At 41.5% G+C, this 15,247-nt stretch overlaps 1 protein-coding gene across 1 annotated transcript in view; it reads right to left on the bottom strand.

Moving 5' to 3' along the window:
* The window catches only part of LOC115796480 (sickle tail protein-like), a 60,395-nt gene that overhangs the window by 2,967 nt on the left and 42,181 nt on the right, over positions 1-15,247 (bottom strand). The window contains exons 17-22 of the mRNA XM_030752904.1: positions 14,124-14,219; positions 13,662-13,860; positions 13,489-13,573; positions 10,304-10,480; positions 3,557-5,497; positions 2,324-2,446 (exon numbers count right to left, since the gene is read on the bottom strand). Coding sequence (XP_030608764.1) covers positions 2,324-2,446; positions 3,557-5,497; positions 10,304-10,480; positions 13,489-13,573; positions 13,662-13,860; positions 14,124-14,219 — 2,621 coding nt within the window. The remainder of the gene's footprint in view (positions 1-2,323; positions 2,447-3,556; positions 5,498-10,303; positions 10,481-13,488; positions 13,574-13,661; positions 13,861-14,123; positions 14,220-15,247) is intronic.

The raw sequence follows: 15,247 nt of genomic DNA, 5'->3' as shown, positions 1-15,247 counted from the left end.
TCTGAATCCCACAAACTTCAAAGGGTTTTTTCTGATGTGATGCTTTTCCAGCTGTGTTAACCGCAGCTATCCTGGACTGCATTTATACACTTAGTTGTTATTGTTTTGTGTGTGTTCTGCCTTTGTTTTGTCTTCAGAGATTAAAATGCAGCTTGAGTGGGCTGAGATCAGGTCATTTCCTCCTGCCACCGGGTTGCTTTCATAGCTTTTTATTGTGCTGATGGATGATCAAAGAAATTACCGATAGCTCGCCAGTCAAGGCGATATTTTTTTAGCCTGTTTTCCTAATAATGCAATAAATGAATATTATAAGTTTCATATCTGCCTCTCTATATAGTCATGACTTCAATGAAAAAGTAGCAGCCAGGTGCTGATCATCAGCAAGGGTGACCACCTCTATAAAAGCACAGTTTTTTCAGTTTCCTGGTCTGGAGCTTTCAATGACACAAGCTTTCCAAGTGTGAACATCTGAGCAAATTCATCCCAAGGTCAGGCCAAGCAAGGCAAAACCCAAGAACTACATCTCAGACTCTACAGGCCTCAGTTAGCATGTTAGATGTTAAAGTTCATAGTATAATTAGAAAAAGACTGAACTTCTTTGGAAGGGTTTCCAGAAGCCTTTTCTTTAGAGAAAGAATGTGGCAGCGTGGCTTAGGTTTGCAAAGTTGCATCTGGCCACAAGTCTTCTGGAATAATGTCCTCTGACAAGACAGACAAGACAAAAGTGGAAGTGTGGCAATAATGGCCAGCACCATATATGAGCACAAACAACTCACATCCACTGTCAGTATAGTGGTGGAGGCCTTAGCATAGCTCTACAGCCACAGGACCTTACAGACATTGAGTAGACCATGAACTCGTCTGTATACCAAAGTATTCTAGAGTCACATCTGAGGCTGTCTGTCTAACAGCTGAAGCTTGGTTGAAACTGGGTCATGCAGCAGGACAGTGGGCTTCATTCACTGATATCTGGGTAGAAATGTTCTAATCCTGTGCAATCATGTAAGTCTAATCTCATTGTACATCCTGTATAATGACAATAAAGGCATTCTATTCTATTCTAATTGTACTCATGTAATACTTTATGCACACTGGTCTGCTTTGTTACCAAAGTCCTGACCAAGAGCCTGGTGCAGTCTGTATACTATCTGTATAGAAAGAAACTTGTTTGCACCCAGGTGAACTGGACCTCCAATTCACCTGGAAGTCTGGGAAAAAGCAGCACCTTAAGAAACTGAAACAACTGTATTCAAGGAGTAAGCCAGAAAAGGCCCAGTGACCACTGGGGTGAGGCTGAAATATCAGAGGTGCTGAATATCACTGCCCGGGAGACACTTACTGTGGCTCAAATTTAAAGAGAAGAAAAGTTTGGAGATCAAAGTTGATAGACCAACAGCAGAATATAAGGAAAAGAAGAGGACAAGGAGTCACGCTCTGTGACCCTGAAATGCAGAGTTTCCCTCTGCAAAGAGAAAAATACAAGTTCTCCACTGTTGAGAAAGGAGACTCTCCATTTTTTAACCATTTTAACCATTTTTTAATCTATCATATCTCTGTGCTAGAACAAACTGTGCTTACAAAGAATCAACAAAGCAACAAATAATCCATCTCTATTCAAACACTGTAACATTTGGTGTTTTATACTGTAAACGTAACAAGTATAGGTAATTTTAATCAGATGATTTCAAAATTTTATCACTGATAGACATGAACTAAGTAACCTCAGCAGCATCAAATTCTCAGATGTTTAAAGCAGCCTCCACACTAACTTTTTAATGACTGTTTTATAGTGAAGTTTTATGTCTGTCAGCACTAAATTAGAGGTCTGTTAAACTGTCTGCTCACTAAATGTTAATCCACTAAATGTTAATCCCTTTCATAACTTTTGCAAGAATATACCCAGATTTTATTTTTTGTAATATAATTTTCTACACTGCAACTATGCTTTAAGTCTTCCCTGTATAAGGTGCCACTGATAGTTGACAAAACAAACTATCTGAGGAGCAGTAGATGGACTGATTCACTTTTCTACTCTGAGCACTCAAAGTACTTCACACAACATGTCTGCATGCACACATTTCCTACTTCAGAGTGCTTTCTATCTAAGATCCACACACACATTCACACGCCGATGAATATATCGACAGCAACTCGGGGTTCAATATCTTGCCCAAGGATACTTTGGCATGCAGACTGGAGCAGCCAGGAATCAAACCACCAATCTTCCAATTAGTAGCCACCCCAAGAACACAAATCCTCAATGACTCTTTAGTGTGCGCTGACTCAAAGCTGCTAACTTCAGGTCTCCTCAGACTTCATTTACCTGGCTGGCTCGTTTGTGCGTGGCCTGCTGCTGGCCTTTAGGTGTCTTCTCTGGAGAGCCAGATGCGTGGCGGGACCTGACATGGGATCGCTGAGCAGAAGAGCTGGAGCTGTTGCTGGAGGTCTGGCATGTACACAAGTAAACAAAAGTTTAGTATGGGAAAATGGTAGATGAACGCCATTTATATAGGCATTTTCTGGCAAATGTTACCAGCTGAAGCTCAAAACATTGTAATATTGCTGAAAAATTTTTATTTTTCTGTACAAGATTCAACTAGAAGCAATCCAGAGTTTTAGATTAAAGTATAAATTAAGACAACAGATGACATCTGACATTTTACTCCAAGGGATTTAATCCTTGTAGGACCCGTCTATGAGTAGTGGGGCATATGAGTCTTCATGGCCAAACAGAAAGTATCTTTAAAAGGACAATGTTAAATATTATTTGTATGAACTAATGTTGAAGAGTTTTCACTGCAAAAATTCATTGCTGTTGCAGAGCACCCCCATAACCAAAGTAAAAAGTGATGGGCAGGAGTCAATTCCGACTAGTTAACCGCATAACAAGTCTGCATCCTATCACTCTTTTCCCTCTCAAACATCAGCTACAGCAGCATTAAATTTTCCTTAGAGGCCAACAAGACAAACAGCAATGCAGAAGCCATGTCTTAATGAGCCACACTTACACTCATTAAACCTGGGGTTATGGTAGGAAAACCACTTTCCATTGTTCCACCGTTGTTGATGTTTAGCGAGCTCAGAATTGATGCCATGGTTGAAACTACTACAAAATGATTGCATCTTCTAATGTTCTTGGTAGATCCCGGATTAAAAAGAACCACTTTCTGTAAATCCTAAATCTGCCCTTGATCCTTGCACTGGAAAATGTTGAACATGATAATACATTAAATATTATCAAAAACTGGATTAAATGGCAACATATTTATTACATTAATTTGGGGTAGTCTGAAGATTTGTCTGTGACAGCAGAATTTCCCTCTTTCTTGAATTATTCTTAAAGTCGGAAGAAAAGGAGAGGCATGGAGGGAAATGACAGCAAAGTTCTTCAGAAGTTTACAGTCCAAGTCTGAGTCTGTGCAGTTTTCACATAGATATGAAAGAAAACATATGAAAGAACACAGAATAAGTTTAGAGGCAGATTATAAGGGCGAAGAGCCCACCACCACCACCACAGCAACCTGAAGTGAAAAAGCTGGGCAGAGGAATATCAGACCTGTTTCTTGATGGTGTTTCTTTCTGTGCCATGTGGAGGCAGTGGTTTGGCTCTCTTACTCTGAGGTGGATTTGGACCCTTGGTGATCTGAGTGGCTGACCTTTTGGATGGGCTTCTCTCTTGTTCTTGTTTGATTTTTCTTTTAAGCTGTGCTTCATCAGTGGACTCAAATGAGGAAGAGGGGGCAGTTATACTCTCCACGCTGACTTCCAACTGTTTAATGGACTCCTCGAGACTGTCCATAGAGTCAAATGTATTTTTGCAGAGCTCCTCTATCCGGTTATGTGACCCTGAGTGACTGGTATTGGTATAAGAGGGTATCCTGATGTCTCTGTCACAGGCACTGCCTTTGTCCAAGTTGAATTGTTCAGTTGTGTTCATTTCAAACACTGGTGATTCCTTTGTCTGATTCTTGGTCTCTTTGACTGGCCTATCATACATTGCTACCTCCTCCTCAGAAACAACAACTTCAACAGTCTTCTTCCCCGTTTTGTTCGACCCTGTTCGAATAGCCTGGCTAAGTGCTGCCAGTCTGTTTTTGGGGAACTTGAATTTGAATTTCCTTTTTGTCTCAGGTTTCCTAAGTGAATGTGAGTTAGTTTGGTCTTGGTTTTCAGGAACTGAATAACTATCTGTTGAAGGTCTTCCATGCTGGATTTGTGGAGAATTCTGACTCTTTCCTGTAGGGCTTGACCCCATAGTAATTTCAGTGATACAAATTTTTCTCAGATCCTGTTCCTCTTCCTTCTGCTTTGTCTTTTCCTCCTCTGAAACACCTTCTGGACACAAAATCCCATCAAGATCTTCCTCACATTCAAAGATTGTGGACAGACGCTTGTAGGCTGACTGAATGTCCATGGGCTCATTCAAGATGACAATGATAGGTTTTGTGCCAAACTCATCATTACTGTCTTTAAAACCATGTCCTACATAGGTAGGCTTACCAGTGCTGTCCCCAGATACACTCTGTATGTTAGATCCATTTATTTTGGCTAGGTTTTCCTCTTTGGACTGTGTCGTGGTTCGGCTCTTGGAGATTCTATTGCTAAATTTCCCAATAAGAGGTGGTGGAGGAGGTGGTCCCTGATCAGCCTCATCACAGCTCAGGCTACCCCCCTCTTCCACACACTGTGATTGGTTGCTCGATACCAATTCTGTGTCTTCCAGTTTCCACTGCTTGGTATTGGAAGTCATGATGGGTGGAAGTGGAGAAGGTTTCATAATGGGTGTTGAAGTTATAAACTCCTGGTCGGACCTCAGGGATGTATTCTGCTGGACTGGTGGCAGCAGCGCTGATAAGTGATCTCCTGACATCCACTCTTTTTCTCTGCCTTTTAAAGTTACAACTACCATCACATTAGACTTCCTCTCTGTTGGCTTTTTGACAGCTTTTTCATTTATGTGTTCAGGACATCTGACAGATTCTTGAATGTTTTCATTCTGTAGAGTAACAACTGTTGTAAACTTGACCTTCTTCTCTGGCATGGTTGGTGATGATACCTTTCCAACAAACTCCTTCACTTGATTAGAGGTGTTAACATTTTCTTTCTGTGAAACTGGACTTGGAAGCTCATTCGTTTTCATGGCTTTGTCCTGATTCGGTGTTGGCCCATCCTGCTGGACACTTTGAACATCTTGTAAAGTTCCCAGTGGAGATATCTCCACATTGTCTATTGTTGGACAAGAAGGCACTTCCTTAATTACTTTCTTCACTTTATTCTCAATGAGACAGTTTTTACCACCTTCCTCGTGTTCTTTCAGTCTAGCTGCCATTATGGGTTTAAGACAGCAGCCATTTGTAAAACCCAGCTGGGGGATGGACTGTTGGTCACATGTTGCTAAATCATTAGCCACTTGTGAGTTTAGAAAAGTCCTCTCCTTTCTTTCTCCATTTTGCTTATTTCCACATGATGAATGATTCTTATTTGTCAGTTCTGTCACCTATAAATAACAAAGGTAATATGAAAGAAAACAGTACATGAAAAAAAGTTATATTTAGCCTTTTTTGTACAATTATTGCTTTAAATTTGCATCCACATTTTCTCCAGTACAGTCATTCATTATGTACCAAAAAACATTTTTTGGAATCATTTTTGGAACTTATCCAAGCTGTCATAGTGCGAGAGGCAGGGTACACCCTGTACAGGTCGCCAGCCTGTCGCAGGGCCAACACAGAGCGACAGACAACCATTCACACCTATGGGCAATTTAGAATCCCCAGTTAACCTAACCCCACTAACTGCATGTCTTAGGACTGTGGGAGGAAACCAGAGTACCCGGAGAAAACCCACACAAACACGAGGAGAACATGCAAACTCCACACGGAAAGGCCCGGGCAAAGGTGGAGTCAAACTGATTAAAACTGACTAAATACTTTGGGCAGATCCTCTATGGCAATACATGGTGCTGACACCATCATATTTAACCTGTAAATAAAAAAATCTACATATCTAGTCTTTCATAATCAAAAGGGGTCTGAATACTTTTTGAAGCAACCACAGTGTATGCACACTCATGCATAAAGAAGAAAAACGATTTAAAGAGCCAAAGAATGTGAAAAGCTAAAATCTATTAATCCAAAAATGTAGGTATACAGCATGAACAATCCATATGATCAAATACTTCAAAGAAGATAAAACAGGCATAGAGGAGTTTGGGTACCTGCCGCCATCATGAGGAAAGAAAGGAAACTTCAAACTTTAAAGCAGAGGGAAAGAGGCTTGTACAGAGGATTAATCTCTGCAAAGCTGTTGGTCCAGAAAATATCCCTGAGCAGGTGCTAAGGGACTGTGCAGACCAACTCTCGGGGGTGTTGACGGACATGTTGAACTCCTCCCTCATACAGGCAGCTGTCCCCACCTGCTTCAAGACTGCCACCATCATCCCGGTCCCCAAGAACTCCACAGTGACAGGCCTGAATGGGTATCGGTAAGTAGTTCTCACCTCGATAATCATGAAGTGTTTTGATAGACTGGTTATGGTCTACATCAAGGTAGTGTTGTAGTCAAGACCACCTAACCCGAGACTGAGACAAGACCAAGAACAGAGCGTATCGAGACCGAGACAAGACCAAGACTTTTACGGTCCAAGACCAGTCGAGACCAAGACCGAGGGAGGGCGAGACCGAGACAAGACCAAGACCAGTGCCTGACGCTACATGACCCAGTCTTTGTAAATCTTTGTAAAAATGGGTGCTTTTTCAAAACCACACAGCTAAATGTGTAAAACTGAAAAAATGGCAAACAATCATCGACAGTAAGGACTAAAGCCTTTAATCTTATACAGATTAAAGCTGCAGGATGTAACTTTTATAAAAAATCTGGTTTTTACATATTTGTTAAAACTGTCACGATAGTATGAGACCGATAATCTGCAAAAAAAATGGAGCTCCTCCACCTCCTCCCTGAACCGCTCCAAGTCAAAAACAACCAATCAGAGCCAGGAGGAGGGTCTTAGCACTGTCAATCACTCCTGGTGTATGCTGCTTAATGTAGTTGTGTGCGATACTTCAAGATTTGGTATCGATCCTATGCCAAGTAAACACAGGGCCATTATCACCGATACTGATACCAATACTTTTTAATAATTATGAAGAATTTCCATGAAGTTTAACTGGTTTGAGATTTTTTTCCTTTGGATCATTAATTAGTTAAAACCCAGGATAGAACTGGGCAAAGTTTATATGTAGAAAGTAGAAAATACTTTATTAAAATAAAAGTTATTGTTCTGAAACAATAGAATATTAACAAAACAATTTTCCCCATACATTGATGTCTGGAATTTTTTTTTTCATAAATTAAGTGTACAAAATCCTCACTCAGGAACAAATGCAAACTGTTTTCCAGGTAGATTGTTCAGAAAGTATTATAAAAAAATGTAATAAAAATGTCTCTTTGTTCACTAATATTCTACAAATTTAAATTTGAATTTGATCTAAATGTTTCATAGCAAAATCCTTTTTTTTCCCCCCAATTAAAATATGTTATGCGTCACATGCCAGTATAACAAACCACTGTGGGGAGGGGAGGAGCAAAGTGCTCTGTGCTGTGACAGGAGCGACACTTAGACAGTCAGCTCGCATCTTTGATGAAACCGCAGCACTGCATACAGGACAGAAACTGAAGCCAAAGTATCGATCTCATTACACTGATATTGATCAATACCAATACCAACGTTGGCATCCATATTATCGATATTAGGATCAATCTGCCCACCACTAGCTCAATGTACTAATGGCGAAGAAACAACTTACTTACTTCTCTGCCGTTACCATTGGTGGTGGCCATGGTAACTTCAGGGTTCTAGCAAGAAATATTTCTCACCCGAGCACTAACGCTAATGCTAATTAGTAAGCTAATGCTAATTAGTAAGCTAATGCTAACCGCTAAATTCTGCTCCCACTTGTTAACTGAGTAATGGGGCCTAAGATGTAACTGGAAAGCAGCAATCAGTTTTTTTGGACATGTTACATTTCTTGAGGTGCATGTCATGTTTGGTTCAGAGAGGATTTTCAGTTATGCACTCTGGGTGAAACAAACAGGGTGGATGGAGCAGCTACAAAGTTCTCTGTTCTTCATGTTGCTGATCAGGTGGTTGATAAAAAACATTTTGAAGGAGCCCCTCTGTACTGAAGGGGGTGGGGGGGCACCGAACGATTGCTAGTGCTAATGGCAGCCCCCCTTTCCCCAGTACACTGTGGTTATAGATCTGTTCTGGTGGCTACAGCTGACTTAAAGAAAAAATAACAGCTGACATCCTCTGCACAACACACGTGCGCACATTCAAACATGCGCACTCACAGCACAGAGAAGTGGGGGCGTGGAAAAATATCTCAGCGGTCCACTCGTGTTAAAGGGTCGTTTTTGGTTTTTTTTGTTTTTTTTTCCAAATGACGGAAATCCGTTACAGTGCGATCAAACGTACACATTGTGAATGAAACTGTCCGTGCTCTGTGCTAGATTGCAAACTGCGGTGAAATGATACAGGTGTAAGCAGCGATAATAGCAGCGACCTACTGTAGCTGGGGCGGAGTCTGCCAGGTGTGCTCCATTGAGAGGCAGAAGAGCGCAATCTTTGTTGGATTTGAATCAGTACGTTTTGCATCCAATAAAAGCAAAGATGTTAACAAATAAATTGGACAGTATTCTGGCAATTTAGTGATATTTCCAGAGCTGTGGTCTTGACTGGTCTTGAAATAAAATCCCGAGTCCGCAAGGTCCGAGTCCATGACAAGACCGAGACCATCAAAAAGCGGTCTCGAGACCAAGACCGATCTCGAGTACTACAACACTACATCAAGGATACCATCGATGTCACTGTGGACCCACACCAATATGCATACTGGATTCATTTCTGTCATTTTTCACAATCATTCCGATTGTGAAAAATGACAGACATGACAGGATTAAAAAACAAAAAACAAAACAATATGCATACTGGAAGAACCGGGGGACGCCATCTCTGTGTTTCACACCGCCCTCACCTACCGGGACTGTAAGGACTCCTATGTCCGTATCCTCTTTGTGGACTTCACATCAGCCTTCAACACCATTGTCCCACAGAATCTGGTGCACAAACTGTTCACCGCAATCTGTGAGGATCCACGATGTCTCCTGGTGGACTTGGAAGCTCAGTCCTCTCCTCATTGTGATGTACAGGCCAATTTCAGTCAGTCAATAATGGTTAAGTAGGTAAATGGACTAGTTCTTATATAGTGCTTTTCTACTCTGTCTGAGCACTCAAAGTGCTTATACAACATGTTTAAATTTACGTCATTCACACAAGCACTTCCATGATTAACTAAGCTAAGTGCTTTTATTATCTAACATTCACACACATTCCAACGCTTGCGTCGGAGAGCAAGTTGCCCAAGGATACATTGGCATGAAGCCTGGAGTTGCCAGGAATCGAACCGCTGACCTTCCGATCAGTAGGTGACCTGCTCTACCTCCTGACTCACAGCACAATATGATCACCTGATTAGGCTAAGCCAATCAGGCATGAGAAAGAGGCTGCACATCATTAGCATAGATTATCATAGCATTACCAGCCTGAGATCCTCCATTTTATTTACTCTCCACTTCAGATAAATACAGCCAAAGTGTACAAAGGTACTTAACATCCATGAATACGAATATTGTGTTGCACATATTTAAAGAGTAAAGAAGCATATGACAGATTTCATGGCTCAACTCTTTGTGGTTTTGGAGTCTGTAGACCGGAAAGTTAAAACCTCACAGACGGACGCCAGGACGGACGGCCAGATGGATGGTATGACGACAATACCCTCATACTTCACATTCGGCAGGAGGATAAAAAAACTAAGTGTGAGTGCAGGGATGAGCTTTACCTCGGTACTGAGTCAAAGAAAAACAGAGGTTTTTTCCTAGCAGAGCTCTCCGCTCCCCTGGTGTTCAGATAAAAGAGTTCCCTGAGGGTATCTGCACACTGGAGCCCCCCCCAGTGTGCAGTGAACAAGAACAACATATTTTCAAGGGCTTTTTGTTTTGTTTTGTTTATTTGCATTTGTACTACCAATAATAAAAACAACAGGAGTATGTTTTCATCATGAAGCCAGTGTCACACAAACACACAGCTGTCATCATGACAGAGCTGGAAAAGCAGGGTTTAATCCAGAAAGGCTTTTAAGTCTGGCGTTGGTGAGAAGCTACGCACATGCTCATCTCGATCTACTGTTTTCTTCTGATTCAGAATTTAATCTTAAAAATAAAAATGTATTTAGTGTACCTGCAGCTCTTCTTCCTCCTCTTCGTGCTTTTCTGCTGACACTGCAGCATGGGCAGAGGTGGATCCAGGCAGAGGTGCAGCAGTACACATCTGGGGTTTGGGCTTAACCTCTGGTGGCTGTCTTGGAGGTTTGGGCTGAGAAACTGCAGGCAGCTCTTTTTCTTTGTCATCATCATCCTGTGCAAATAGATAAAGTGAAACCAGCCCAGAATGAATTTAGCTGTCTTCTCTTTTTTGAGAAAGCTCACAGTCTAACTCTCTGGAGTCATCAAAGTCACTAAATCTTTTTCAAAGCCAACATGTGCTTCTGACTACAGCTAAAGGTTGTGTGATATTAAACTACCTAATAATGAGTATAAACGCAACCTTGCATCATGTCTTTTAACATTGCATCACCAGGTTATCAGAGTACAGTCATAAAATGATTTAGCGATATCACATTACTATTTCATTTTAAATATATCAGTGACTTCTTCTTCCTGTCCTCGGTGGAGACAGATGTCTTTTTTTTCTCTCCCAACTCTCTCCTTATCTACCCTGTTGCTGTTTGTCAAATGAAGCTGTGGAAGACGCTTACATATTTGACTTATTGGTAACAGGTTACTTTCTGATTGGACTTGGAGGGTACCTGATTTATTGGGAAATTTGGTAAGTCTGGGCAGCTATTCGGGCCTCAGTTAGACTGCCTAGTCATTATGAAAGTGTGTGTGCAGGGCAATTTACACTCAGACACAGAAGGGGGCAGCATGGCCACAGTTCACCCATGTTTGTTTGTTCTGTTAACTTTAGTTACTTAGCAATGGTAAAAATAAGAACCACACTACACGTGTCAGTGTTAAAGACACCTGATGGACCTAAAGTGATCCTCTGATGACAAATATTAGAATCATACAGTTTGTGGAAAAAAATAGTATTTATTAGTTTTTAAATACAAGTGTGCCTGTAGTTTCATGAACTGTTCAAATATTTTCTGTTGAACCAAAAATAAAAATCTAGTCTGAGGTTGAATTTATTTAGCCAATTACTCTTTTGCATACAGGGCAGTGTCAATAATTAAATGTGAAGTGTAAAGAAATATAACTGAAGTCTTACTCAGACTGTATATGTACTTCAATTTCAAATGTATGATTTGATCCAGTTTCAATCCAGCGCATCCACCCTCCCACTCCATGACACACTCGCACATTTCAGAAGGTAATGTAGTGTGTAATGTAATGTAGCATTACTGTACTACATTCAGTCATCACATTACAGTTACAATTGTATCATTACTTGTGTTACAAAGGTTCTTCTGTCATCTGCACAATGGGCAAATAGAAAGAAAAAACAGCCATGCCTTTTTCTTCTACAGTTTTGGAGGAGCGGAGATATGGAGATTGCTTTTATTTGTAGTGCATGAAAGGACAAGATCACGATGTTAAATTCAAACTGCATCCAGGACAGAAAAAACTGCATTTTACTGCTAAAAAAACCTTTGACTTTTGGCAAGACAGCACGCTCACAGAACACTGATGAGGAACCAGAGTGATGGTAAAGCTGAGTGCATGCAGACCCCAGCCCAGCAGCCAGAGCCTGATTGTTAACAGGTAACGAAGGCAGTGATGAGCAGTGAGGCTTGCAGCACCATAGCCTCCATCTCTGCAGCAGAATCACCATGGTGACCACTTTTGGCTGGTGCTCAGCTTTGCTTTTTGTTGTCAGCTTTATGTTCAAGCTTGCACACTGATAGATTGCATGTGTGTGTTTAGAACAGGCATGAGAACCCACACAAACACAGGGAGAACATGCAAACTCCACACAGAAAGACGGATTTGACCCCAGGACCTTCTTGCTGTGAGGCAACAGTGTTAACCACTGCACCAATGTGCTGCCCCTATTATTATTTCTTTTATTATGGTAACCCTTTATAATACAGCCCACGCCAAAGGCCATACGTATAACATTGTATTGTTATAGTTAATTTTGTTGGAAAAGTTAATACATTGTTTTATGGTCTAGCTCATCTTTGTTTAATATTAAGTTCTATATGATATCTTGAAATGTTTGTGGGGTGTTAATTTATTTAATTTTTTATTAAAATTACTGAGTTACTGAGATTAAGTAGTTATAAAGAAAGGTTATTTGACTACAGAATACGGCCTGCAACCTAAATACAGCATACAGAATACTAAGAATGTAAGATAGGGAAATACTGTTGACTTTCCTGCTAAATTCCCTGAAAATTATGCAGTACTTTATTTAGGAGCACTTAAATTCACTTACAAGATATTCACTTACAGGGTATTTAAATCCCCTTACAGGGTACTTAAATTGAATTTGCTTACCGGGTAACTAGGTTTACATACATGGTGGTTATGATGTAAGAAGAGAAAATGCTGTTTTTTCCTCTAAATAACGCAGAACTCGATTGTACTTGGAGGATACATCCCTGTAAAATACATGTACTTATGACCTTAGTCACAACAGTACGGCTTTAATGCTGGAACCTACGGCCTTAGTCACAGTATTTATGGCCTTAGTCACAATACTTACGGCCTTGCCAAAATATTATCCATTTAATAATCTTGAATCAACAGTGGTTATAGCTGAGTAATATTACACTGAAATTTATGTAATTGGGTAGACCAGATACTGGGGGTAATATAATTATCCAAATTTGGGGATAAATAAAGTAGTTCCCATACCATGATCATCACCATGTATTCTCAATCCTGTAAATACTATTTGTGATTTAGGTGAGGGGGCTAACTGGATAGAGCACACAGGAGGCAGGACGCCCACTCTCCAGCAGTAAATAGGTGGGATATTAGCTGCTCTTATGACACATCGCTGTCATGCACACATCACATTGACATGTGCATGAGGCAGCTGTAAAGTTTATTTGTGTTTTCACATTGACCATTGTTGTGGATGCCCTAAAAACATTCAGGGCTTGTGATAAACTTTCAGAAAAGCTCAATTTGGATTCATTCTTTTTCGCCTTATTACAATTCTTTAAATAATGAATAACTTCAAAAACAAAAGTTACAAGTTTTTTTAAGGAAAAATGTATAAAGCTCTCCCACTTAGCACTAGTTCATAGTTTGGGATGCATATGTCATGCATATGGGGAGGGTGACGGGGCCAGATGAGAAGTATCTACAGAATACCTATTTATGGCCATGTCTCAGCTTATGACAACATACCTGTGCTCCAACAGGCTCTGTCCTGGTGGTGAAGACCACCTCTCCTAACCTTCCTGCTGCAAGACCTGAACTGACAGCACGGATCCTGACAAGGCAACACAACAAAACAAATACAAATATTAGGTTAATTATGATTTTAGAAAGTCCTATCTGATACTCATTGATCAACTGACCTCCGTGGAGGAGGAGGAGGAGGGCTCTTGCCCAGCCTATCTCGACTCTGCTTCATTTCCTTGTCTAAGCTGGAGCGGCGGGGTTTTTCCACCTGTGGCCGGCTGCTGCTCTCTGTACCACGAAAAGCTGAAGGAGCAGGTAATGAAGGAATGTCCACAGTGGCTGCAGGAAGCTGGGAGGCTGCCACTGTTGCTGGAACTAAATACATTACAGTGCAGTCATTTACTAAGTTAAAATAAATTAATGTCTTTTCATTTAGTTTAAGGTCTGTCTATTTCAAAAATGTTCAGTTCTCATTTAATATGGTTTAATATGGTTTCAATGTGATGCTATTCAAGATAATCCTGAAACTGCTCTGAAGGACCTAAGTTAATTGATGAGAATAATCAGAGTTGTATTAACTTATATCAAATGATGTGATATGGTCGTGTCTTCTTCTTTTGTCAATCCCGGAGTCATACCTGTGTTTGGGGCTTTGATGTCAGTGGAATCCACTTCATCACTGTGCCTGAAAGGTGTGCCTTCCTGGATGCCAGAAAAAAGTGCCTGCTGCTCTCCTGAGATTACAGCACAAACACAGATGCAGCATCTGTGGTCACAATACGCTAAACTAACAAAGTTATTTAATCTGAACATAAACACTGCCACTAAGGGGCAAAAATAATTGTGATGCTTTATTTATATTGTGTAAAATTGGGTGCCCTCACCCACTGCATCACAGACCACATGAACTTCTGTGTGGAGAACACTGTGCCAACCAAGAAGGTACGGTGCTTCTCCAACAATAAACCGTGGGTGACCCCAGAGCTGAAGGCCCTGCTGAACGAGAAGAAGAGGGCCTTCAGATCTGGAGACAAGGAGGAACTGAGGAGAGTGCAAAAGGATGTGAAATACAAGATCCGGAGAGGCAAAGAGAGCTTCAGGAGGAAGATGGAGGAACAGCTCCAACATAACAAAGTCCGAGAAGTCTGGAGAAACATGAAAAAATCTCTGGCCACTTTGAGGACAATGGAGGAGCCACAGTGTCTGCTGACCGGGGGTGGGCTAACAACCTGAATCTATTTTTCAATAGATTTGACTCTGGGTCGTTGACCACCACCCCCACCCCTCAGCTCCCATCTGCCCCCTTCCGTATGCTGACCCCCCTCTCTCCTGGTGCAATGCCATCATTGCCTGCACTCTCCTCACCCTCACCCACAGCAGAGCCAGCCCCATCACCCACCCCAACCCAGCCTCACATCCACCTCACAACTGATCAGGTGAGAAGTCAGCTCAGGAAGACGAAGATCAGGAAGGCAGCGGGTCCAGATGGAATCAGCCCCAGACTGCTCAGGGACTGTGCAGACCAGCTCTGTCAGGTGGTCCTACACATCTTCAACCTGAGCCTGAATCTGGAGAGGGTTCCTGAACTGTGGAAGACTTCCTGCATAGTTCCAGTGCCAAAGATCGCACATCCCAGGGAGTCCAACCACCAGACCTGTGGCCCTGACATCTCACCTGATGAAGACCATGGAGAGGCTCATCCTTCATCACCTCCGCCCACTGGTGAGCTCAGCGCTGGACCCCCTGCAGTTCGCCTACCAGC

Source organism: Archocentrus centrarchus, chromosome 17 (assembly GCF_007364275.1).
Source record: "Archocentrus centrarchus isolate MPI-CPG fArcCen1 chromosome 17, fArcCen1, whole genome shotgun sequence".
Taxonomy (NCBI): domain Eukaryota; kingdom Metazoa; phylum Chordata; class Actinopteri; order Cichliformes; family Cichlidae; genus Archocentrus; species Archocentrus centrarchus.
This window is presented reverse-complemented; position numbering and strand designations above follow the sequence as displayed.